The sequence below is a fragment of the Molothrus aeneus genome, chromosome 10, assembly GCF_037042795.1.
Source record: "Molothrus aeneus isolate 106 chromosome 10, BPBGC_Maene_1.0, whole genome shotgun sequence".
Classification (NCBI taxonomy): Eukaryota; Metazoa; Chordata; class Aves; order Passeriformes; family Icteridae; genus Molothrus; species Molothrus aeneus.
The window spans coordinates 5,331,568-5,358,523 of NC_089655.1; the positions used below are offsets into that span (position 1 = coordinate 5,331,568).

At 47.9% G+C, this 26,956-nt stretch overlaps 1 protein-coding gene across 2 annotated transcripts; it reads left to right on the forward strand.

Annotated features, from left to right (window-relative positions):
- The first annotated feature begins 3,463 nt into the window (after positions 1-3,463).
- Positions 3,464-19,141, forward strand: CLDN18 (claudin 18). 2 transcript variants are annotated; one of them, XM_066556894.1, is made up of 5 exons: positions 3,464-3,683; positions 15,893-16,057; positions 17,554-17,659; positions 18,020-18,130; positions 18,964-19,141. In XM_066556894.1, exons 1-5 carry the CDS (start codon positions 3,464-3,466, stop codon positions 19,139-19,141), a joined length of 780 nt encoding a protein of 259 aa, XP_066412991.1. The 2 variants fall into 2 exon arrangements, with proteins under 2 accessions (XP_066412991.1, XP_066412990.1); XM_066556893.1 differs by lacking the exon at positions 3,464-3,683 and adding an exon at positions 11,737-11,956.
- The last annotated feature ends 7,815 nt before the right edge of the window (positions 19,142-26,956 follow it).

A 26,956-nucleotide genomic window follows, 5' to 3' on the forward strand; every position in this document is an offset into this window, starting at 1 on the left:
GTTTACCTGATTTCAGGGGTATTTGAGGCTTGTGGAGCTTTCCAAGCTGGTTTTCCCTGACCTGTGGGAGGTGCTGTGTCTGGTAGTTTATCTCCTTAGCCACGCAGGAGTTCAGGAGGCCAGGAAGGAGGGATGCAAACAAAGGTGTTATTACCATGTTACTTGGCTCTCAATGGCCAGAAGAGAGGCAAGAGTCTTCTGGCACAGTGGTACTTTTTCCTAAAAAAAAAAAAAAAAAGGAATAAGGGACTTTAATTGAAGCCTTCAATGTTGTATAAATGGAAGATCTAAGTTTTAATTGAAAAATAATTATAACCACTTAATCATTTTAAATGAGGGCTGTAATTGCAGTCAGTTCATAATAGCCAAATACAGACACTTAGATTCCTGCAATAAAGCAGGGATGGTACAGCTTGATTTGCTAATAGCTCTTCCACTTCTCTCCTCTTTTGTCTCAAAGATTAATTCAGGCAAGGGCTATTAGTGCCGTTAATTGGTTCTGCAATTTAGACCTTGTGCTTGTGAATGAGTGACTGATGCAGACCCATCAGCCAATAATGTGAACACTTTGTCAATGTGTTCCTCATTGTCCAGCTCCGCAGAACTCCCCCGGCAGCTCCTCCGCCACCCAACCCCGGCTCCCCGGAGGGATCAGCGGGAGCAGGGCTCCTCCGGGGTGAGGGATTCACTTTGCTTTAGATAGGTCACCCAGATGTCTTTGAAAGCACGGCTGGCTTATGAATAAAATAATTAGGCAGTCCAGGCATCCTCCTTGGCAGGGACAAATTTCATAGTCAAGAGAAATCTTCTCCACTGTGGTGGAGGCAGGAGGTTCAGTGGGGTTGGGAAGGTGGTGAGAAGACGTGTTAGAGGGAGAGTGGACCCTGCAGGTGGGAAGGGGCTGATGGCTCCAGGCAGCACCCCGGGAGGGTCCCCTTCCCACGGGCAGCAGCAAGGCTAAAGTGAGGCTAAATCACTTAAATCTCAGAGAACAGCACAAACTCTACTTTTTAACAGGTGTAATTTCCCACTTAAGCAGTCACAGCATCGACGATGGGCAGTGGGCACAGCTGGCGGGACTTTTGGTGTCACTCTTCAGAAAAACACCCAAGGAAGGCTTTGTCCTTGCTGTGTCCCTGTCATGTGAGATAACTGAGATGAGTTACACAGGTCACATCATGTTTAGGTGGTTGAAAGAGTTCAGTCCTTGGCTATTTTCACTGTGAGATCCTCCCAGAGGAGAAAACTGTCTTCTTTGTTAAAGTTAGGAAATTTTTGCTTGGGAACCCTGCTGCTCACACAGCAAGACGCTACTCTTCTGGCTGCTGTACATTGGCATATTTTGAAATAAATGGGTGATAATTTGGACAAAATTTGTCCCTTTGCAGGTATCTTGCACTCCCCACCCAGGGATCAATGTGTACAAGTGAAGATGCTTTTTCCAGACCTTCCAAGTTGATCGAATGCAAGGTGAATTTATCCTTTGAGTTAATGCATTGAACACAATCGTTGGCTGCCATGACTCTTTTCCGTCTCCAGGCGATCCCGGTGGTGACAAACACAGGGTGTGTTTGTGCTCTGGACTCAGGCTCTATATTTAGCTACGTGATACTGGGAAAGCTTTCCGTGATTAAGTTCTGTTGACCGATACCGAAAGTAATGAACAGCCCCAACATGGAGTGGGTGAGGTGTGGCACCAGGACTGGGTGTCACTGGGACCAAAAAATGTATGGGAGAGAGAGTTGGTTGTGACAGCACATGAATCATCAATCCTGTTATTTTGGGGAAAAAACTGGAAAATGGGGTAGTGTTCCATTTAAACCTGAGGACTGTTTGGAGTTGTCTTTTCCCTGGTTGATGTTAAATATTGGGCATTAATTTCATGAATGATGTGTAACAAACATTGGTATTAGACACAACACTTTTGGAATTGATAATTGAGGCTCTGGAATCTTAAGTGAGAGCGACATTTCCCTTGCAGCTACATGAGTAGACCTCCTCTGCTTTGGACATGGGAACAGACTGGGTGACTTCCCATGGTCCCTTGCTTGGTTCTCTCAAAAAGGTGCAGGGCCAAAATAATCTCTGGGAGATTTTGCTCCCACAACAGGTTGGATCTTCCTCAGAAGCAGCTTTACAGGGAAGTCCTCAAGGCATTGAGGCCAAGCATCTGGAAGAAACTCCAGGGTCCTTGAGCAAGGGTGAATTCAGCCAGGTGACAGAGGTCCGCTCCTTCATGCTTCCTCCCGACCTTCCACTTCCACTACCTAAATGTCACCCCACTGAGCTCCACTTCTCCTGACGGTCCCTCCTTGACCCCTCCATGTGCTCTGGTTTGAAACAGGGCTCCTCATCTCCTCTTCTCCTGCACATTCCCTGCTCCTCTTGAACCACAGATGGGTTGGTACCCGTGGAAAACTGGGCTAGGAAGAAAGCGGTGAGGGATGGAGCAGAATGAGCAAACAAGGCATTACCCCATAAAAGCATTTTCTGCAATAAGGCCAGGTCCCTTAGGGTGCTCTGGTCTCACAGCAGGTCTGCCCTGCCATCTTCCTTTGTGCATGAAAACAAGCCCAAATTCCTATTTGGATGAGGGGTATAATACAATAATAAATGAGGATGTGCAGCTTTGTCTATGTTTTCCCCTTGGTCCTCCCACAACAAACCGCAGGTTCACACCTTTCACTCTTCAGCAAGTGCTGCCTTTCCTGTGGGCTCCCAGCCCAACCTTCCTGAGGTGTGCCCAAACACCCAATGCTACAAGATTCCCTTTTTTATACATTAACCTTGGCTTAAATGTTTTGGTTGAGCCAGATGGAGCCATGCTAATAAATCATGGAATCATTTAGGTTGGAAAAGCCCTCTAAGATCACAAAGTCCAACTGTTCCCCCAGGACTCCCAGGTCAGTCATGTCCCCAAGTGCCACATTCACACATCTGTGAAATCCTACCAGGGATGGGGACTCCACACTTCCCTGGGCAGCCTGCTCCAACATTTGACAACCCATTCCATGAAGAAATCTTTCCTAATATCCAATCTGAACCTCTCCACTTGGCTCAAAGGCATCATCCGCGCCAGGAAAGGATTAGCTTATCCATAATTTTTATGTTTCATCCGATTTAAGCCCCTCTGTGCTTGGTCTCCCTAAGTGCCCTGGTGTTCCTGTGGAAGCTCTCCAGAGGGACCCGCTGGTCCTGTCCGGCTGTGCCTCTGCCTGGAGGGAGAAGGTAAACAGAGAGCGAGCTGGAACAAATGGCTCTTGGTACCGAGCGAGGAAATTATCTCACCGAAACAGATAAAGGCAAGGGGAGGTTTGCGTGGTGCACCCAGAGCTCTCCTGCCTGCTGGCGTGACGTAGGCACTGCCTCCAGCTAAAAGTCCCTGGTGCCCTGGCTGCCTGCCCCAGACCCAGCTTGTAGAGGCTCGTTTGCGCCCAGGACGCGGCTCCCACGCGCTGGAGCCATGTCGGTGACAATCTGCCAGTCCATGGGCTTCGTGGTGTCCGCCCTGGGCATCGGGGGCATTATTGCCTCCACCTGCATGGACCAGTGGAGCACCCAGGACCTGTACAACAACCCAGTGACGGCCGTCTTCAACTACCAGGGCCTGTGGCGCACCTGCGTCCGGGAGAGCTCCGGCTTCACCGAGTGCCGCGGCTACTTCACCATCCTGGGGCTGCCAGGTAGGGCCTGATGGTGCCAGGGAAGAGTGGGAAGGGGTGGGACACAATCTCTGCGTGAGCAGGGGGGGATCTTCAGTCAAATTTCAGCCTAAAAGAACCTCGGGTGCTCACCCTGCTTGGAAAACAGGTCCTTGGAGGTACCTCAAGGCAAACCCATGGCCAAGCTAAGGTTCAGCAAAACTTGTTACATGCATCCTGAGGTGTTGTCCAGGCTGCTCCATGGGGAGGTGTGTCCCCTGTGCCATGGGTGGCTCTGGCTCAGATTCCTACCCCAGCTGTGTGGCTGTGTGTGGCTTCCCACCAGAAGCCGCTAATAGTCTTGTCACTGGAGAAGATCCTTTCCTAAGAGGATATGTCACAGTTCAGCTCACTGTATTTCTATTTGGGCTAACACCACCAGGCTGGATTTCTCCCTAATTCTCCTTTGGTTCCAGTTTTTTCTGCCACGGGAATAATTCCTGTCCCGGTTGTGCCCAGAGTATCTCGGGGTGCAAACAATTAGGTTACAACAGGATTATCTGGGGTTTCTTCTTGCCTTAATACAGTGAGAAAAAAGGCACTTAGACTCATATACCCATCTGGCCTCTGTGCTTTGATACAGCCAGAATGGAGGGAAGAAGCCAATTATATCAGGAAATCACTGCAGAACTTCTGCAAAATGGCATTTCCAAAACACACAGAAAGGGGCATTGTGCACAAAAATTGCTTCTCTCAAGAGAAGGCACAAATCAAACCAATATAACCCAGTGTGGCTGTGGCCTCAGACACCAGCTGGGGACGTGTTTCATCCCCTGAGCTGTGTTTTTGTGTTGCTCCTCTCTGGATCCTCATTCCCAGCTGCTGTCTGGCATTGGCTGTGCTGCAGCTTCCCCACACCCTGAGCATTGTCCTCCTGCTGGAGCTGTGGCTTGGAATGTCCCTGCTTGGACTCTCAGATACAGAGATGTGTTTTCCTAGGACATGAGCCTGATCCTGACTGGGTGTCCAGCTGAAGGATGGCATCCAGAGAAGGGTGTTTGTGCAGGGCCGGTGTTCCCACACTGCTAACCCAGTCAGCAAAGCTGAGCAGCTTCACCAAGGGAAACTCAGGGAGAAAAGGGCAGGACAGGCTGGTAAAACTCACTGGGTTAATGGTTGGACATGATCTTAGAGATCTTTTCCAACCTTAATGATTTTAGAAAGAGATTAAATTTACCATGTGAGGAGTAAATTGAGGTGTGAAAACCAAACCCTCCCCACACAGATGCTCCCACAAGACACTGCAGTTCTTCCAGTTCTTGCAGTTCTTCTGCTCAAAAAGCTTAAAATGACAAAAACTGTAACTCCATGAAAGAAGCAATTAACCTTTTCAAGTGTTCAGCTCTGGGGACTACTCTAATCTTTGAAGAAATCAAAATACTTGAGATCTGGGCGGGGGGGGGGGGGGGGGTGTCTCTTCTTTCACACCTTTGTCACTGACCTCAGCCCTACAGCAAAAAGTAGAAAAAAAACAGGGATGGTTTCTTTGCAGTTCCAAAACCTCCAGACTGGTGTCTGTTGGGTGGGTATTGATGCTCTAAAATGGGAATGTTGGGGGAATGGATTCCCTGCATTAGCAAGATTTTCCTGCACTTAGAGGGGCTGCTGGAGATTGGTGTGCCCATGGCCCTGCTCACAGAAAGGGGGTGGAACAAGGTGGTCCCTAAAGTCTCTTCCAACCCAAACCATCCTGGGGTTCTGTGTTTCTGTGATTCCTCAGGTCCATCTCACAAGCTCTGTGGATCCCTCCCAGCCACGGACAGAAATGAGCATCCTACCCTAAAAATTGGGGTTTTCTGAGGAAGCCCTCATCTTAAAGTGGAATTCCCACTTGTGTTTGCCAGGTTTACTGGTGTCACCTACAAAAAGGGATATAAAAAAGCCCAAGAAATAAAGGACAGCCATAAAAAATAAAGGTGGTGGATGCCTGAGCCCCCCAAAGTTGCTGTCCTCACCCTCAGTGGTGTCAGGGAGATTGTGTGGGCTCCATGTGAGGGAATATGAATATTTATGTGCTTTGTCCCAAATGATCCTTTTCGTGACCAATGCTATCAGCACTGCCCTACAAAACGAGGTGGAATTTTTCCCTTTCTTTTTAATGAACTGGGCTTGTTCTTCTGTAGTCACCCCCCTCCCTGCTCCCATTTTTTGTCCTGTTATGGATTGTCTGACACTTCCAGTCTCTGGAGAAGCTGAAGCAAAGCCTCACATCCCGCTGCTGTGCTTTATGGATTGGCTCTGTCTCCTGAATCCAGCTGCTCCTATTGGCATTTCTTCCCACCCACCACCAGCAAAGGTGGCACCCCAATCAGAGGAGGGGGAAGTGATGCTAAAAATCCTATTATTAATTTACTCAGATACTATTTAAGTGCATCATCCCCAGGTTTATTTTAAGTGTGCGGCACCTTGATCCCCATGAAACCCCCCTCACAAACTACCTCAGAGTTAATGGTTTGTCAGCATTTCCATTATCAACCCCTATTTATTATCCTGACAATGGCAATTTATATTGGGAACAATAGTGCCAGAGTGAATAAAAATAATAGGACTCTGGCAAAGCAGCGAGGTGACCTGAGCACATCGAGGAAGTTTTGGGTTCCAAGATTTTTTTCACCTCAATCCCTCGCTCCCACAGCAAAGATTAAGCTTGTCTTGCCCATCATCTATCTTCAGTTTAGTTGGGAATTTTAATTTCAAATAGATTGAGGAAAAATCAAGATAATAGATAGAAATGAGAAATTACCCAGGCAGTTTATGGCTCTTGCTGCTCAGCTATAAACAGTTGCTCTCTGGTGAAATGTGGCACTGGAGGACTGGACGTATTTGTTCTGATTTTGTTTTCTTCTGTTATTTTTTGCTTCTTGCTTTGGTGTGAGATGGTCTGGAGGACACAGATGGAAACTGAGCACACAAATAAGGGACAAATAGCAAAATCTGAGCAGGGCAAGGCTGGTGGTATCACCTTGTGTGGAGATCATGAGCTGATTTCTGCTCAGAGCAGAATTTTGCAGTTTCTCCCAACTTTGCTAAACTACAATTGCAAGGGCAGTGATTTCCCTGGTTTCTGTGTCAGTGTCTTTTTTCCACACCTCTTCAGGGAGCCTTCTCCAGCAATTTTTCCAAGGACATTTCTCCCTCTGGTCCAAAGCTCTTTTTACCCCTTCAGAAGGGCTGAGATATCTCTCTGCTGTGGACCAAAGGGCTGTTGGCTTGAAATAAAATATTCTTGCTTTTCCGATGGCAAACTTTGACAGTCTGAGAGCAGAACAGAAATTGAACAAGTCTAACTTGTTCAACTTCTCCAACTGATAAAAATGCCCAGGTTCTTAGAGTACTCAGAGGGAAAAGAGCCCATGGGAATGCAACCATGACTGTCCAGATTTTCCATAAATTTCAGTTTGGCTGGTGCAGGGTAGCAGCAGTGCCTAGATGTTTTCCCAGGAGAATTCATGTCTAGGAAGCATCAACATTGTCTTCTATGGAATTTCCCTTGTACATCAATGCTCTGACAAAGTTTTCTTTCATTTCATACAACCCACAACCATTTTGTGCCATAACCATAGCAAATAACCTGATTTTGGAGACCGGGCAGCAGCTGGCCAAGGCAACAGCATCTCTGCTCCCTGGAACTATTCCATGCCCAAAGTTTGTAAGGATGGGAAGTGCTAATTGCCATGTCATGATCCTCCACTAGTGATGGCCAGGGCAAAGTCTCTTTCAAGGTCTGTTTGCTGCTTGAAAGCCTTTCACGCAGCCAGGTCAGCTCTGAATTTTGAAATAACTGCAGGCAACTGCTGTAACCTGCTTAAAGTCTTTTGAGGTCACATGTTGGGTGCAGAAGGATTTAGGTAGTCCAGGTAGGCTGGAGACTTGATATATCCTACCAGGACATGTCTGAGGCTCTGATGGGTTTGCACACACAGCTGGAGCTGAGAGAGGTGTGGGGATGGGGAAAGCACCAGTGGGAGACCTCAGGAACTCCAGGAACACTCAGGTGGGAGGAGGTGACAGGAAGCTGGGTATGTGTGTCATATTTATTGTTTTGTGCCTTACACCATGAAAGGATGAGAGACAAGGTAAAAAAATCCTAAGGGATTTGGGATGAGGGCCAGAAGAGGAAGGAGCAAGGCTGTGGAGATTTGGGGCTGGGCTACAGCTCATAGATGTGTAGGCAAGTTCAGCCTCATGCACCCAGGGACGCTCTGAGGTCCCTACTGAGGGACCTCAGAACACCCTCTTGACCACCCCCAGTGGTGTGGATCTGAGCTGGGATGGGGTCCTTCCATGACCCACTTCCCTCACTGAATTCCAGAAAGGCCATTCAGTCCTTCTTATTGTGGACCACATTCACAAATCCTGAGGTGGTCCCGACAGTGGAGGGGCAGGAAGAGAAAGGTGGGTTTGCTTAGTCTGGGCCTGAGCAGGCTGGGCTGGTGTGGGCAGCTGGCAGGGTGTGAGCTGTGTTTGCAAATTTGAGAGCAAACATGAGCTGGAGGTGTTTTTTGTGGGAGAGGCAGTGATAACATTCAGGAGCTGCCTGGGCCCAGGGACCGGTTTTGAGATAACACAGAGTCAACGCCTGGAGAGATAAAGCAACTATGAGCTGGAATAAAGGGGCACAGGGGAGTGGCCACAAAGCCCCCTTCTTTTCCTCATTTGGGTAAACCACTGGAGCTGTCCCAGTGCTCAGTGGGAGCTCTGCTCTCTGATCCTTGGTGAGCTGCAGCCTGGCCATTCCCTTTCCTCGGACACAGCTCAGCATTTCCACGTGGATTGGGAAACCCTCTGGCCAAGCATTCAGCTGCTGGAGACAATCCACAGATTGTTTGGAGAGAGATTCCCATACTTCAACCAATCCTGGCTGTGGTCATCTCCACGGGGTGGCTGGAGATGAGCATCAGATTGTGGTGTAGATGCTCAGATTTGCTCCACAGCTTTCGTCTCACTCAACCCCTTCTTGGGTTGTGCTCTGAGCCAACAGTTCAGATGAAACTCCCAAAGGATCTTCTGTTATCTGGGAAAATGGGATGAATATATTCTTTTCCCTATCATGGGCAACTCAGAAACAACCATTAAAAATAAGTTTAAAAACTTAATATTTGAGAAATGCAAAGGAAATATGCTGGGGAGGGGTTGGGAAGCAAACAAGTTCAGATTTTGTCTCCAGAACTTTGCTTCAAGCATCCACTGAGGAAGGTGTGGGAGTTTTGAATTCCCACTCTTTCAAGTATGTTCTAGTCAGAGCAGAAGTGGCAATGGGATGGCTGGAGGATACTTCAGCCAATACTTCTAGGGATGAGCAAGCAGAAGCCCCCCAAACCACAATAATTCTTCCAAGATGACAACATGTGGAGTGCTGAGCATGGCTGGGTGTTTAACTCTTAACTGAGGACTGCAGCGTGACCATCAGCAGCAAAATTCCTTCCTTGGCTCCGTTTTTGGGGACAGCATGAGTGGGGAATGTCCAACCTTGTGTTGGTTTCTCTTCTTTTGAGATATGGTTCTATCTGGCCCTGCAAACCAAAGCCAGGTTGGTTCTCCTGGACTTTCCTGCACACCTGGAGATTTTGATGATGTTTTTTGACTGCTCCACCATTGCTCTGGGGTTTCGATGTCCCTGAGTAAGAGCCATGAAGAGAAACAGCATCTCCATCCACAGGGGAAAATTCCATTCCCAAGGGAAGGTTACTGAGGTGATGGACTGGACATGGGCACATCCAGGGGGGGATGGCCCTCTTTCCAATAGGTGTCTTGGGGGGATCAGCAGAGCTTGGGATGTGAAACACGAGAAGGAGAAGGAGAAGGAGAAGGAGAAGGAGAAGGAGAAGGAGAAGGAGAAGGAGAAGGAGAAGGAGAAGGAGAAGGAGAAGGAGAAGGAGAAGGAGAAGGAGCAGAAAAGTTCCCTGTTGGTTTGAAGAGCAGCTCCTGCCAGGAGCCAGGGTGGAGGAAGGAGTGATGTGTCCCCTCCCACCAAAGCAAATGTGGATATAGGGGCGGAAGGGCCACCACCACTGATATTCCTGCAACCACCCAGATGTCCAACGGAGCAGAAAAAAACAACCATTTAAAAGGTGGCAGAGGTGTTTGGGGAAAAAAAAAGCTGGAAAAAAAATCTTCACCCATTTAATTCTCCCCCTTTCCTTCCCTTTTCCTCCCCAGGGGTTATTTTTAGCTATGATCAATCTATGGCTTCATTTCTCTGTGCACTCTTGCACGCACTTGGGAATAGGGTTTATGTCTCAAAGGAATATTACTCCCTCTGATGTGTTCTGATGAGGTTCAGCCCAGAAAAAGGGATGTGGGCTCTCACCACTAGATGGCCAGAAACAAGAAGGCGAATCCTGGGGCATGGGAAGGACAGGAGTCATCCCGGAGAGCTGCTGAGAAACATCAGGGCTTCAATGAAACTGGATTTTCTAGACTGGGACACAGTTCTGGCTGTGGGATCACAAGTGATGGGATGGAGAACTGACCACATTTTAGCACTTTTTGTCCTTCTGTCTTCCAGGTCCTTCTCATCCCTAGTTGTTGTCTCAGCTTCTAAGTATTCTCCAGCACTGATCTAGCACAAATCATTATCCAAAATGAGGAATTCCCTCATCGTTCCTTATCCTTCACAGAGGATGAGCAGCTCTTTACCACCTCTGGTTCTTGGGGGCTCCCTTCCATGGTTTTTGTTCACTTTATTATTTTTGCTGGCAACTTTAGGTAGGTCAGAACTGACCCTTCCTGTGATATAAACTTGCCAAAGTGAGTGAAAATGATGACATTTGAATAAAACTGACAGAAGCAAAGACAGCTTGTGCCTGACCCAAGAGGGCTTCAATTGCCCCTAGACATGGAATTGTGCTCTGGCTGCCCCAGCAGAGCCACACAAGCCAAGGGATGTCCTGGATGGTTGTTCTCCAGAAGGCAGGTGCAATATCCAGGGTGTAATAACCCTATTGTAGCTCCTCATGGACACAAAAAAGCCTTTCCTCTCTTCCTGGTGGCATTCACACGGCTTCACATCGAGGTGCTATTGTGGATGGTGCCTGTGGTATGGACAGTTTAAAGTAGGAATTTGCTTCTAGGTCAGGACTGAAGTAAATCAGTTGCAGGGGATACTGGATGAGAATGGATGAGTGTAAAGCCTGGAAGGTCCTTGTACCTCACTGACTCCATTAGCAGAGTGGCACAGTGAATTTATGTTGTTCCCACAAGCCCAGCCCACCTCTCCACTGTGATAATGATTTTCCCACTTTTTACATGCCCCATCCCTTTCCCAGGACCATCCCTCCAGTGAACACAGATAAGCACCCCCTCAGAAAGGCCATTTCCCAGTGCTCCCTGTGCTCTCCTTCCTGCCACAGGGGTTTCAGTGTGTCCTCGTGATGGCAGTGGGGATGTGGGTGGGTGGAGAACAGGGCTGGAGGAGCTTTGCTGGATCAGTTTGGGGCTCTTGGCTTGGTGCCATGGTCAGCATCCAGTGGAAGCTCAGTGATGCCCAAGAGCACTGCAAGGAGCAACCACATCCCTGGGCTGGGCTGGTGGCCCCACATCTCTGACAGAGCCCTGTCTCTCATCATGCCTCTTGTGAGGACACCTCCATGGGGGACAGATTCTCTGGTGGCATCAGCAGAGGAATGGGGAGATGGTGGCCTGGTCCAGGCATTGAATTCCCCTGGGAACATGGTCCTTGCCCTGTGCCAAGCAGGCAGGACAGGCCCAATGGGCAGCAAAGGGTTTCAATGGGCCGGCCAAGCCCCAGGTGGGTTACCCAACACTCAGCAGAGTGTGGCTGCTTAAACGTGGAAGGACAAGCACTTCTAAAGGACAAAAGCTCCTATCTCCAAGCCCTGCCGGCACAAACCTCGCCAGCAGCGAGAGTGAAACTGGACTATCTTGCAAAAACACTTTGAGCAAACAGCGCTCAATGGAAAGCATCTGATAAGAGCAGCTGCACTGCTGGTGGCTCAGGCAGGAGGACTCTGGTGCCCCAGAAGGACTGCAGCTCCCTCGGGGCCGCGCCACCTCTGCTCTCCAGGGACTCACCATGTCCACCACCATCTGCCAGGTGATGGGGTTCCTGGTGTCATCGCTGGGTGTTGGGGGCAGCATCATGGCCACGGCCATGGACACGTGGAGCACGCAGGACCTGTATGACAACCCGGTCACGGCTGTGTTCCAGTACCAGGGGCTGTGGAGGAGCTGCGTGCGGCAGAGCTCCGGCTTCACCGAGTGTCGGCCGTATTTCACTATCCTTGGGCTGCCAGGTAGGGGCAAAAACACTCCAGGTGTCACCCAGGGGCTCTCCTGGAGCTCTGCGTCTGAAAATAGGAGCAGGTATCTTAAAGCACTTTGTGAGGAATAACATTTCCAGTGTTATGTTAGGAGCATAAAAATAGGAGAATATTTGTTGCCAAAATGATTTTTGTGGTGGGGGTTTGTGGTGGGGGTTACAACCTGGAGCATGTGTGTGGGATGTCTGGTGAGCATCACGGGTTCAGCACCACTGCTGGTATAAATCAGAGCAGCTCCACTGAGGTGAGGAGAGTGAGGATGTTTAACCCTCTAGGTATTGTTGCTGGGAATGGAAACACAAGGAAAAGGGCTGCATGCAATTGTGCAGTGTTATGGGATAATGGAAATAATTGAAATGTACTGTTTTTCCAAAGATAGAACTGGAATGGGAGAAATCTGCCTGTGAGAGGTGCGGGCAGGAAGGGCACAAAGGGGAAAGATGTGTTCAGCAACTGCCCATCATCTGAGCAGTGTCAGTGCCTACAGAAGCAGAGTGCAGAGGCGTATTGCTGTCCTGTTTGCTTGCTCATCTTCCCAAAAGAGCTGATTTTCCCACCCCACTGAATGTGAGGATATCCCAGTGCTCCCAGCCCAGCAGTAAATTTGGCCCTGGGAGTTTCTCACTCCTGGTGCATGATCACAAAAAGGTCCAAGCAAGCAGTGCTGTGCAAGGCCTTTTGCAACTGTTGATCCAAGTGTGATGTGGGTTCCAGCCCTGTATCCTCAGGGATGCCATCCTCAGGGATGTCATCCTCAGGGATGCCCTCAAGCTTTGCTGAGGACCTGTGACTCTCTGAGGGGTGCCATGGAATAAATGTGTCTCTGTGTATCCAGTTTCAGGATTGCCAGGTGAATTCTTTCCCATTTAGAAGAGCCTACCTGACATTCAGAGTCACCTTTCCCATGGGGATATTTTTTTTAAGACTGAAAATTAGATTAATCCAACTATCTCTACAAAATGTTGACCACTATATCTCTTCATAATGCTTTGGGCAAGTGATTGTGTTTTAAATGAGCCATAAGGAAATGGGAACCCTCATTTTGATGTCAATTTATCCCAATCAAGATTTTACTTTTTCAGTTATTTTTAGGCAATATGGCAATGAAGAAATGTGCAAAGCAGTCACAGACAATTTCTGTTGTTAGAGATATGCTGTCAGAGTTCTCTTTATGAATCCATTTAATTGATTTATTCCTTCAAAAGTATAGAAAAAATGCCCCTGCTGGAATTTTCTTAACTTAAACACCTGCTGGATATACTTAATTTCCCTAAAATTTCTATATTCCACCAATTATTACTGGTCATAAAGTCAGATTCCACCTTTTTATTATGTACTAGTGACAGAAATGCATGTGATGGTCATTTAAATGACTTAAAGTTGTTTTATCTCACTCACCTCTTGCCACTCACACGGGGGAGGAAGATGACTATCCAGTTTCCCTTACCTCTGGAAAACAGGGATGCAGGCTGTGGTTTCACATCACTGTCATTTATTTTGGTAGAGAAGCTGTTTCTGTTGGTGCTTTTGCTATTCCCTTGTTATGGAACACCAGCCCTTGTGTGGAAGCCAGGTTATCCTCCCTCGTGCAAAAGGTGTGTGCAAAAGGCAGGTTTTGTAACTCCAGGGCTGTTTGCTTCCTACTGCTCCTGATACCACTTTTCCTTAGTCTCCCACTTTGTTTGTCTAAGCCCTTCCACTCCTTCCTCCAAGCAGAGGTCATTCACCTTTGGAAAAGCAGCTCTTTTCAAAGGACTTTCAATGGATGCCAAAATTCCCTTGAAACTGCAGGGCTGCCTTTCCAAACAGCTCCCACTTCAAGTCCCATGAGCCAAGTGGAGAGTTCTTCATGCCACAGCAGAAACAACTTCTTTCTCCTTTCCATCTCTTAGTGGAGATGGTCAGTCTCATGGAGGCAGGAATGGCTGCTGATGGTTATCTGGAATTTTTTCTGTCATGCCCTGCTGTGCTCCTCTCCCTTCCCTTTCCAACAGCTCCTTTCAATAGAGATTCACAACAGTGCTCCAGCAAAAGTGGAGCATCCTCGGCTGCTTGGCTTGGCCCTGCCTGTTGTGTCCTTCCATGGGCACCCAAGGTGCTGGGAACACCTCTCCTCAGAACCAACAAACTCTCTGTGGGATCTTTTTGGGGTCACTGCTTGATGGGTTGAAAACAGCCCAGTGATGACACCCAGGAACCTGCAGGGAACACCCAGGAATGAAGCACTGTCTTGGGGACACGGAGCTTCCATCATGATCCATAGTCTTGGATTATCAGCCTCTCCTGCCTGCCCTGAAACAAAAACATTTGCAAAGAAACTTTGGTGGTTGCAAAGACAAACGAAGATTGAAATTTCCTCCTCTTTCTGCTTCCCATCAGGTGCTGCGGAACAACCTCTGAGGGCTGATAAGGCGTATCCGCCATCCCCTGATGGATCATAACTAATGAGCTCCTACCTGGGGGCTGATGAATGGGAGATTGAAAACCCCCGGCTCGTTAGCACTCGTTATCAGCTGATAAGGGCAAATTGAGTCATAAGAGCTGAGGCAGTGGGACTGCTGGATGGGAGAAGGTGGTGTATTCCCGGCCTGTGGAATGGCAGCCCGCCTGCTTCCGTGTGCGCTGCGGTGCCAGGGCAGTTCTGCTCTGCTTCCTGACACCCCACAGGCCAGGAGAGCCACCCAGGCACCCAAAACCCTCCTGGGAAGGGTTTATAAACCCTTTTTCCAACCAGGGAAGGGCTCTGTGCTCCCCTGCACCCTTGGGCACCGTGGTCATCCAGCAAAGGGGTGACAGACAGGGCAGAGATATCCCTGGGGCTGTGGAATCTGTTTTCCACCTGTTTCACTCCATCATGAGCCCCCTTTCTCTTCCCTGAAGAGGGGCAATCATGCCTAGGGAGCACCAAAGCCAGACCCAGGGCTGTGAGAGTGTGTGGCAGGGTAAGGAGAGGCTGCAAAGTGTCCCAACCAAATCCCAGCAGCCCTTGAAATACTCCCCAGCATCCCCTCCAGGGCTCTGCCACCTCCCTGTCTCTGCCAGGGACTCGTGCACAAGTGGGGAGGGGAAGTGTCTGGAAAAAGATGGGATATGTGCCACCTTATTAGAGAATCACTTTGGTATTCAAGTACTCTTTCCCCCACCACTTCTCCAGTTTTAAAGGTGCCAGTCTCCCTTTACTTCTCCTTTTACTTTTCTACTCCACCCAAGAGGAGTCTGAAGGGTTTTTGCCTCCTTCAGGCCTCAGCTCCTATGGACATGACCCATCAGCATTCCTAGCTCATGGCACACTGCTGCCAATTCAGGATGGGGGTGTTTGGATGTTTTATTCGTGAACATGGACAGATTTATCCAGGACTGATGTTCCAAACAACCCTGGGAAGGACATGGTGAGGGAAATGGTTGTCAGAGCTTTGAAGCTCCCTCCTCCTCTCCATGTAATGTCTGACTTTCCTCTTTTCTATGTGCTTTACTGGGAAGCAGGAATATACAGAACTGCATTTTGAGTCATGCAGTAGCTGGAAATATCCTGGATAGGTGGGTGGGGCTACCTGCTTCCATTGCTGACTGGGGAGGAAAGAAGAGCCCTTTCTCAACCTCTGTGGTTATGGAACAATCCATGCTTATCCCAGCTCCTCACTAACCCTTCTCCATGAATTTCATGACTGCTGCTATTGAACATTTCCAAAAAAAATGCTGCCTAAACCACCAAACTCTTTGGGAAGTTAAGTTGAACAGCCGTACTTCCAGAGGTGCCCCAGGTAATACAGAGTAGATCCAGTGCCCATTTTCCAAGATTTTCTTCTTTAATATTTCTATTTTCAGACAGAGGCAATCTTTGAAAACCCCCCAGACTCTGACAAATCCCATTTCAGGCACTCATTGAGGCTCTTGCTGTTTGTTTTGCAGCGATGTTCCAGGCTGTGAGGGCCCTCATGATCGTGGGCATCGTCCTGGGACTCCTCGGCCTCTTTGTGTGCATTTTTGCTCTGAAATGCATCCGCATTGGGAGCATGGAGGACACTGCCAAAGCCAACATGACCCTGACCTCTGGCATCATGTTCATTGTTGCTGGTAAGTGGGAACTGTGTGTCTTCCATGTGGAAGGTTTGCATTTCCCTGGAACTGAGAACTGGGCAAGTCTTGGTGCATTTATGAAGCTATTGGCTTTGTCCTCCAGCATGATTTCCTGGGGTCAAGTGGTTTTTACCTTTGATTAGGGAACAAAAAAATTTCTGGAAACCAGAAGTTTGCATGGACAAAACATAGAAGGCTGAAAGAACACCCCACAGAGGGAAAAGGAAGTATATATCTTGATTTGTTTTATAAATGTTGTTGCCATATATTTTTTAGCCTTTATTTATGTAGAATATTTCAGTTTCAGGCTTTATCCATAAGAATTTTAGGAAAATTCCCAGGGCTGTTGTAGCCTGGTCTGTAGGTTTTAAATACCAGCCTACAAGGCTGCAGGAATGCCCAGCTTCCTCAAAACTGCAAATGCTTAAAACATCACTTACAAGTATTCCTACATTATTTTTGAGATAAGAGTAAAATGAAATCTATATCCTAACAAAGAGAAGGAGAATGTCCCTATTTAAAATCCTTCAAATCCCAATGCTTAACTTTTGCAGGGATATGAGACATTCAACACAACTTCAAAAAGCATAAGCTAGAAAGAGGAAACCACCTTCTGCCACACAGCTTTAATTTTGTATTTTACATCTATCATTTTAGAATAATGGAATGGGTTGGGTTGGAAGGACCTTAAAAATCATCCAGTTCCACCACTGCCAGGGGCAGGGGCACCTTCCACTGGACCAGGGCTCCAAGCCCCATCCAACCTGGCCTTGGACACTCTGGAAGGAAGAACAAAGCAAAACTGTCATGTGAGGGTTTTCTGCCAAAAGGTCTGGACTTCAGCTCTTCTGGACGCCCCAGCTCCTATCTATCCTTGGTCTTTAAGGTCCCTTCCAACCCAAATCAGTCTGTGATTCCATGTTGAAGTGTTCTGTGAATTCCTCTGCTGAGGAAAACCAAAGGTTGACATTGCTGCCAGGATTGTCAGGGATGGCCATCCCAGACATCCCCTCTTTGGATGAATGGGAGAAGTTCCCATCTCCTGGGGCTGGTCTTCCACATCTGGTGATAAACAGGCTGTGAGCTAAAGACATCTCCTCTTTCACATGACAGAGTGTGTTTTCCCATTAAAAAAATTCTGTCAGGGAATTTTTGGTCCATGTTTTTCACTGTAAAACAAATGTTTAAAATGAACTACTGGGTATTTTGTACAATGACCTGTTAAACTCATTTCTGTGACAAAACACACCAGGAGAAAGAATCCTGCTGGTCTGACTTGGGAGTGTGTTGTGCACTATTGTATTCCTGATGTTGGATTGTAAATGCTAGGAAAACCTGGAAGGAAAGTGTGACACATTGTGGGTCCCCCTTTGTGCTGAAGGCCACAGAGCAGTGTCTCACCCACCTTTCCAGAGGTGTCAGATGCTTCCCTGAGGCTCCAGGTGACTTCTTGCACTGTGTGGCTCTCAGTCTGTCCTTCTGTCCCCTCTCAGGCCTGTGTGCCATCACTGGAGTGTCTGTGTTTGCCAACATGCTGGTCACAAACTTCTGGATGTCCACCACCAACATGTACCAGGGAATGCAGAATGTCCAGAACAGGTGGGTGCTCAGCTGGCTCTGCATGCTACATGGTGGAAATCTCCCTCAGGGCTGGTGCTGAAGGATTGGCAAACTCTGGGAGTATGTTGGGATGGTTGCAGGGCTTGGAAGATTATTCCTAGGAGATAGAGTCTGGGCTGGAGATCAGCAAATGATCTGGGATTGTCTCTGTTTTTGCAGCTCAAGAATGAGATAGGGAGGCTATTGTGGTTCAGACTGCAGGTGGGACTTCTGTGAGTTTCTGGGCACTTCTGGGTACACCTGTAGGGCCAGAGGGAGTGTTCTGTGCCAGTGTTCAGTGTGTCTGGGCAGCAGCACACAGAACCTGTCACACCCTAACCAGCCACGCCTGTTTTGCAGGTACACCTTTGGCTCAGCCCTCTTTGTTGGATGGGTGGCAGGGGGCCTGGCCCTCGTGGGAGGCATCATGATGTGCCTTGCTTGCAAAGGCCTCATCCCAGAAGAATCCCGGTAAGCTGGGCTGGGTGGACATGGGAAGGTGTTGCAGGAAATCTGGGTGCACAGGTGTCCCACAGCTGGCCCAGGATGTGTGGGTGTGTGACACCCCTGTCATGATAGCTCTCATGGTGATGGATACACAGAGGCTGGACAAGACCTTTAAGATCAGAGTCCAGACATTAATTCAGCACTGCCAAGGCCACCACTACCTGAAGTCCATGATTAGTGAGTTGCCCTCTGTGGGTTCAAAGTGAGCATTTGCTCTCCCTGACCCTGTGACTCACACAGGAACAGAGAGGACATGAGAACCAACCTCAAAATGTGACATTTGCACTGTGCTGGTAGATTCAGACCCATGAATTGAAGGTTGCACAGCAAATCATTAGCAGGGGTAGGTTGCATCAGCTGAGCCATGATTTATATGGAATTGTAGAATTCCAGAGCAGTTTGGGTTGGGAGGGACCTAAAGCCCTTTCCATTCCACCCCTGCCATATACAAGGACACCTTCCATAGACCAGGTAGATCCAGGCCTTGTCCAACCTGGCCTGGAACACTTCCAGGGATGATGTAACATCACCAGGAATTTGTACCTCAACATATCTGCTTATTGCAGGTGCGTTCATCACTCCACAAATGGTTTATTTAAGGGAAAGAAAGTATAAGTTTATGAAAGAACCTGAAAGGGACTTGCAGCTTTCCACACATGATGGGCTGAGCTCTCTGAGTGCTCCCAAGTGCTGACACAGCACAAAGTTCCCTAAAACCCACCATGAGCACAGGGTGCAGTGCTGGGCAGTCACAGCCCCTTCATCAAAGGCTGATGTCCCTCTTGTGTCTCTTCCAGCTACAAAGCCGTGTCCTACAATGCCTCAGGCCGGAACATCTCCTACAGGACGGGGCCCTACAAGGGTGGCTCGGGCTATGAAGCTGACCCAAGGACCAGGAAGGGTGTGGGATATGAAGAAGCTCATCGAAGTGAGGATGGGAGGCGCCCCTACCCTTCGAAATACGACTACGTCTAGCAGACCTTCTGGCCTTGAGTTGTGCTATCAGAGATTTTTAACTTCCCAAGCAAAAAGTGCAGCAAACCAAGCAGTCTGTAAATAGGATTGTGTTTTTTCTAGTAGGTTTTCTCTACTCTGAGGTTGTATCTTTGTTGTGAACATCAGTTTTACTCGACTGCCCATTAGTATTAACAGCACCAGGAGGTCTGTGACCAGAGTAATGCCTTGTGGTGCTCTCAGAGTAGAACATTTTGCTCCTATTTTCTGTATAAACTGATATCCAGGAGCAGTGCCTTGTGCCCTTTCTTAATTGCTCAAATAGTGACAATTCCCCTTTGATAATCGCTGTGTATTTGAAGTAAATTCTGTTGTGTCCCCTAGGCTGTACCCAAAGCAAACAGAGCCTGTGGTCAGGGCATTTCCCTCCCTGGTGCTTTCTCTACCTATTCCCACCTTTGCTTTGCTGGCTGTACTCTAATGCTGATCTGCTCTGATATTTAATCTGATTTCTGTTACTTAGATGTTTGCTGGAGCCTGTGATAGCAAAGTGTATTTATTTCTTTGGATCTCTCCAGGGAATGTGCATAATCCATTGTTATTCCTGCACTAATAGCTCCCAACCTCTGTGCCACCGGTGTTCCCACAGATGTCATCGTTAATGGAGCCAGGAGAATTTCTCATTTAGAATTAATTAGAGTTACCTTTGGAGCAGGACTCCCAGGGAGCATTAGATGTGTAACTCCACACCGACATCAGGACTTCCCTGTGGTAATTCTCCCCCCAGTGATGGGAAGATTAGCTCCACATTGGAACATTGCCTCCTCCAGCCAATCCATCAGAGAGGGAGTTTATTTGAAGGGGGAAGAGGGAGACATGTCAGAACTTTTGTGGGAAGAGAGACCTGTGAGCTCTTAGGAGGTCCTCCCACCTAGTGCCAGAGCACATCCTAAAAAGCCTAGACAATGCCTATGGATATAGAAAAGGGACAAGTTAGAGAGAAAAAAGGGTTCCAGAGCCTCCAAAATAACCATTTAATGGCATCTGCAGTGGGCTTGAGCACCACTCCTCAGGATTACAAGTTCTCTGAAGGAATTCAGTTCAGGCAAAATTATTTTGGTGAAATGCTGGTGTTCCCTGAGTGTTTGGTATCTTGGAGGGATCAGAATCTACAGCTGAATATTTCTGCAGAGTTGGACCTTTGAAAGGTCACGTTACCACCAGCTGAGCTGGCATCTCTGGTGGCTCTGAGGATTAGAGGGGGCAGGATGCAGAACTGCATCCCCCTCCTCCCCATGTCCAACAGTGCTCCATAAACCTCAGTTCCCAGCTTTCCATAACCATCACCTCTGCACCACCACATGGAGGCACATCCCCAGCACAGGTCCAGGAGATCCTGGGGAAAGTCACCAGGAGGAGGAGGAAACACCTGGCAGGTGGTTGGAGGGAACAACCACCATTCAGAGGGGTCGTAAGAGCTTCCACCCACCTGCAGCTCAGGCTGGATTTTGGCCACCTGGGATAAAACCCTGTGGGATGTCAGTACTGACCCTCCCTTTTGTTCCAGCAAAGAACTTGTTTTAAGGACTTGTTTTTAAAAGAGAAGAATTTCTTTTGCAGAGGTAGATCCTGTTCTGTTTTAAAAACATTGCTACTCTTTTCCATGGTTTGTATCTCTCAGTATAAACTTAGATTTCCTGCCTTTTTTTTTTTGCCTGCTGGATTTTTTTTTTTGCTTAATTGTTTTGTTGGTTGTTGTTTTCTTTTTTTTTTACATGAATATTAAAAAAAGATAAAATCTTAAAGACCAGAATCACAGTTTCCAGTTGTTCTCTTCTTGTCAAAATCATCAGCTCCAACCTTTTTGCTCAGCCAAAGCTCCCCAGCTTGTGTTCTACATGTTCTTGGTAGGAATATGGACACAGATGGGTGGTAGAGGGAAAAAAGAAAAGCTTTTATTTCCTTATAAAAGTCACACAATGACAGAAAATTTCAGACAATCAGATTAATAATTATTGGGGGACCCCGAATCAGTGATGAGATGGAGTCAGAGATCCTTGGTGGGACCCTGAGCTTGCTGAGGAGTAGAGTGCAGCAAGTTTCAGGGTAGAGATTAAACACTTCTGAACACTTCATTGTTCTTAGGAGGGCAGAAAAATTGTGGGTATGTTCTCAGGCTCCACTGGAAAGGGGCTGAAAAGCCCAGGAATGTTTAATTTAGATAGGAAACACATAAGTGGTGCTGAGGGAAAGGCACACAGTGGAATGTGAAAAGCAGGAAAGCACCCAGAAAAATTCAAAATGCAGGTTTACGGCTGAGTTAGAACTAAAAAAAATTCCCAAGGAAACAGCTTTGAAAGTTACATTTTATTTTTCTGCTACACAAATGATGTGACAAAGTCCCCGAGCCAGCTATCTCTCGGTCACACTTTGATGTGTGCAGGCGTGTAGATGACAAGATTAGGGCCAGAAGCCTTATGGGGAGCTGAGAGAGAGCTGTATCCAGGAATTCCTGCCCTCGCTGGGCTCCTAATCTCCCAGCATCAGTTTTCATTTCCTTGCCTCGGCCGAAAACTCGCAGGATGAAATATTTTAATGCAGTGAACTCCGCTGGAATAAAATCCCATTCCGGAGCAGAGAATCATTTATTTATGAGCCTGGTTGTGGCATAGCTACACTTGGTGTTACAGCTGCTCCTGTGTTTGTGGCCCTAAGGGACCTTATCTTGTTCTCAGCACCACGGAGGGTGGTGAACATCATTGTTGGGAATGACAGCACCGGGAGAATCCTCACCCACAGCCACGGAACTGCAGCTCCTGCTGCTGGGAGAACTCAGGGTTTGGACATGGAGCTGCTGGAGAGAGTCCAGGGGAGGCACCAGGGTGAGCAGAGGGATGGAGCAGCTCTGCTGGGAGGAAAGGCTGGCACAGCTGGGATTGTTCAGCCTGGAGAAGAGACCAGGGGTGACCTCACTGTGGCCTTCCAGTGCCTGAAGGAGCCAACAAGAAAGATGGAGAGAGAATATCTGCCATGGACAGTGACATGGAGTGACAGTACAAGGCTTCAAACTGAAAGAGGGGAGATTTATGTTGGATACACAGAAGAAATTCTTCCCTGTGAGGGTGGGGAGGCCCTGGCACAGGGTGCCCAGAGAAGCTGTGGCTGCCCCTGGATCCCTGGAAGTGTCCAAGGCCAGGCTGGACAGGGCTTGGAGCAACCTGGGATAGTGGGAGGTTTCCCTGCCCATGGCAGGGGTGGGAGCAAATGAACCTTAAGGTCCCTTCCAACCCAAACATTCCATGATTCTATGATTCCTTGTCTTGGACACAGACCCAAGTATCCTCTTTTTGGCTGAGCTGATCCATCTAAGCCCTGAAAGCAAAATTATCTCCTTGGGAAATCTCTGTATCTTTACTGAGGCCAAAGTTCCCTTTTCCAAGCTTTCCTCTCAGCCCAGCAGGCTAAAAAGCCATAATTGTGATACCCTAATTACTTTTGGACTTAGAGATCCAGAAGGTCACCCTGAGGATGACCCAGTGTCTTGGTGACAGCACATTGTGTCTCAGTGCTGTTATGTGAAGGACACAAACCCCTGAGCCACATCCACAGCCCCCAGTGCAAAGGGAAGGGGATGCTTGCCCAGGTGCTGCCTGGGGACCACCCTGGGGCCACCCACCCCAAACACAACCTCTGCCCCCCATACCATGCATTGCAGGGAGACCCTTCACCCTCAGGGATGTGAGTTTGGGCTCTGAAATCCATCAATGGGGCTGGAGGTGCTGGAAGGAGCAGCACGTGTGGAGCACACAGCCCAAATCCGTCCTGCCTGGCTGTGGGCTGGGAGGAGCAGTTCCATATTTGCTGGGCTTGCTCAGCTCAGGAGGTTTGGGCCTCTGGAGTTGCTTGGCTGAGTAAAGCCTGGAAAAAAACAGGTCCCAGAGGCTGTAGAACATGTGGGCCTGTGAGTAAATCCAGTGTTTCCAGCTGCTGTTCCTGGTGAGGGAGGGAAGAGAACACTCTCCCAGCTTCTATTTTGCCTTTATTGACCATAAACTGCAAGGGATGGATTTGGTAGCACTTGTAAAACCAAGGGAGATGAGTCAGGGAAGTCATGAACAGTTGTTGGGGATTTGTCTCCATAAATTTGATCATCCTCTGAAAAATGCATTTCCCATTCAGACCAGCTAATTAAATCTAGGCTTGTCTAATAAAGCTGAGCCTGCAAAGGCTGGTGCATTATCTGACAGCTCTGAACAGGCTCTTTCCAAGCCCCTGCAACATCTGGAGTGTGTGAGAGCCCGCTGGATTTGCATGGAGCTTGACCAAGGGACAAACTGGAGCTACAAATTGGACTAGGAGATAAGAACTCTCCTGAAATCTATATGCAATTAAAAGCCCAATCGTCCTCCCTATAGTGACAAGGTTATTGCTTTTATCGAGTTGAACAGAGATGAATGAGTCTATGGATTAATGGCACTAAGATTTATGACACTGTGCTTGCCCCAAATATTATGGGAGAATAGCTCTCTAGGTGAGATATTCCAGCTGAATAAATTTGATAGGATTTTTATTTTCCTTTATTATTTTTTTTTTCAGCTTTGGGAGAGCTGTGCTGCATTCAGAGCTTGTTAGTGCTGTGGGTTGAATATTTACTGATATTCCCTTGTATATTGATGATTTATAAAAGTATTGCCAGTAACAGGAGCCCATGAAGAAAAAGTCAATGGGAAAAACAAAACCTACAAACCCACTGATTTGTGTGATTTCTACTTCATTTAATTGGCCAGATCTTTATCTTGCTGGTTCTGGGCTTTGCTTTACTGTTCCCAGAGACTCCAGAGAGGATAAAGCCAAAGGAGTCACTTCTGGCAGGAGAAATGAGGTGGCAGCAATTGGTGGAGACCATGGAAACCCCTCTGTGCTGTGCTGAGCTAAACACAAAATTAGGAGGAGGAAAATAAAAACCTATGGGATTTTAAGGGGAGCAGTTGGGAAGGGATGGGGTTACCCACCCAGGGCAGGGCAGAGGGGTGAGAACTGAGGGAAAACCATGCCCAGGGAAAACCAGGGGTGTGGGACAGGCCCTGCTCCTCCAAATCCCAGCAGGATGCAAGGACTGCATCATCCATCACTTAACAAAACTTTGGGAGTTGTTTTAAGCCAGGTTGAAGAGGGCTTGGAGCAAGTTTAGAGGAAGGTGTTCCTGGTGGTGGAACAAGATGGGCTTTAAGGTCCCTTCCAACCCAAACCACCCTGGGATTTTCTGACTTTGAGGCAAAGCCTCTGGGGGTTGAGCAGCAAGGATATGTGTTTCCCATCCCATGGGCTGAGCCTGACCCACCACCCTGCAGCACCTGGGCTGGCAGGGCACAGCAACAGCATGGATTTGATCCCAGCTTCCCATGGAACACGCTGGCTTAAGATGCCCAGTGTGGAACAAAAGCTCTTCTTCCACATCTCATCTCCCTCACTGGTCAGAGGATGAGTGCCACTGTTGTACTTGCAGGGCTCCCAGATGAAGGAAGGAATGATGAATTTGACTCCATGTTCTCAGAAGACTAATGTACTATTTTATGATACTATAATGTATTAAAGAATACTAGACTAAACCATATTAAAGAATACAGAAAGGATACTTACAGAATGCTAAAAAGATAATAACAAAAACTCGTGACTCCTTCCAGAGTCCCGGCACAGCTTGGCCCCAATTGGTCATTAAGTTAAAACAATTCACATGAAACCAATTAAACAATCACCTATTGGTAAACAATGTCCAAACACATTCTAAAGCAGGCAAACACAGGAGAAACAAATCAGATAATTATTGTTTTCCTTTTTCTCTGAGGCTTCTCAGCTTCCCAGGAGAAAATCCTGAGCAAAAGGATTTTTCCAGAAAATATGACAGTGACATGCCACCTTCCTCTTGGCACAAGGCTCTCGGCTATTTCTGGACTTCCCTAAAATTAGGAGAAGTTTTCCCCCACTTTTCCACTACCATTGGTGTTTGAAGCTCACCTAAAGCACCTCAGGCAGGAAAACTGCTGGGAAATCCAACAGAAAAGTGATTTTTGCACTTGCTGGCAGCTGAATGAGCAGGCACCTGCCTTGGCACCAGGTTTGCCACGTTGACAAGGCAGAACAGCTCCTGCTTTCTGCCCTTTTCCTGCCTGTTTGCTCTTTGGGGCAGGAATTTGTTCTCCCATTAGTTTTGGATGGTGACAGCACCAGTGCCCAGCCAGGGTTTCCTGTCAGCCCCTCCATGGAACAAATTCTCACTGCCACCTGGAACTTTTTACGGGTAAAAAGGGTTTTTCTGTTTATTTGTGAACAGTTGTGCAGAAAACTTTTTGTTTTTCTTTTTTCAGAGGAATGAAGTTTGTTCTCCATGTTCTGCTCAGCCCCACTTGGGTGTGTCCTGCTTCCTAATGTTAAAACCCACCTGGAAATGTGGGAAATAAGGAAGGGTAAGAGTCTTAACCAGAAGTTTTCCAACCCACTCTTTTCCAGTGGGTTGGAAAAGAGAAGAGGAATTGAGTGCCAGTTTTCTTGTTTTGTCTTCTCAAATTTCATGCTTTGCAGAGACCAAGTTCATAAATGCACTGCTAGAAATGTCCAAAATACAGACAGAATTAGGAAAATGAACTTAATTTACACAGATGAGCTCTGGAAGGGGTCAAGCTGACATTGTCATGTCCACAATGCAAAGAATCATCCTTGGGGTTGGATTTCCCACTGATTCCAGAAGGAAAGGAGGGAGACACAGCAGCTGGGGCTGGGTTCTCTATCCGAGTGAGTTCAGGCCAGGTTCCTCCTGCAGCAGAAAATGAGGCTTTTTCCATCACCTTCTGGAGCTTGGGCAGGGAGGAGAGTGAGGAATGAGGGGAAAGAGGAGAATGAGGAGAAGGGAAGCTGCTAAAGAATCAAGAATCCACAGACAAGTGTGTGCAGTGTGGAGAGCTGCCCCCAGCCTGTGGGATGTCACATCCCATGGGAAGGGGGTTGTGCCTGTGCCCCAAGGATGTCCAGGGATTGCTGCTGAGGCTCCAGAGCTCCTGGCACTATCGGCCCCTGTTATTGCTCATTGTTACTGTGTGATGAAGGGAGAGGAGAAATCACACCTGGGAAATGCCATTTATCCTCCTCGGTGGCTGACCAGGCAGGTTCTCACCTCGGGAGAGCCCCAGCACTGGGGCCTTCCCAAAAGGAGAGGCCAGAGCAGCTCTGGGGGGATGCAGGGTGGCTGCTCCTCGTTCCTGGTCCTGTGGCACCATCCAGTGGCTGCTGGCAGAGCGCTGGCACTTCCCCGTCCCCTCCCCGGCATCACTGATCCACAGGGAAGGGCTCCAGGTCACTGCCGGCAGATATGGAGAGGCAGATTTGCTGGAGAGATCCGAGAAAGCAATTCCAAAAATCAGAGTCAAGAGGGGCAAACACCCTCGTTGCATCAGGACACCACACAGGAGACCATTCCTCGACTTCCATGGCTTGAAAATTGTCCCCAAATCCTCATTTTTATTTTATTTTGAATTTGCTGATGAATTTATTTCTATTTTTCCCTGTAATTTCAGGCCTGTAATTTCATTTTTATTGCAATAAAGAAAAATAAATCTTCCCATTGTTTGTGCCAGGCCTTCCTTGGGTAAAATCCTGGTAAATTTTTTTTTTTTTCTGTGTAAGAAGCAATTCAATTCTGACACTGCCACCACTGTAATTACACCAGTTTTCAGATTCTGTGCTGCTTTAGTGTGTACTTCTGAGCTTCATATGAGGGGATGGGGAGCTCTGTGCACAGAGCAGGGAGACAAAACAATTCCTGCTCCAGCTGGGCACCAAGGA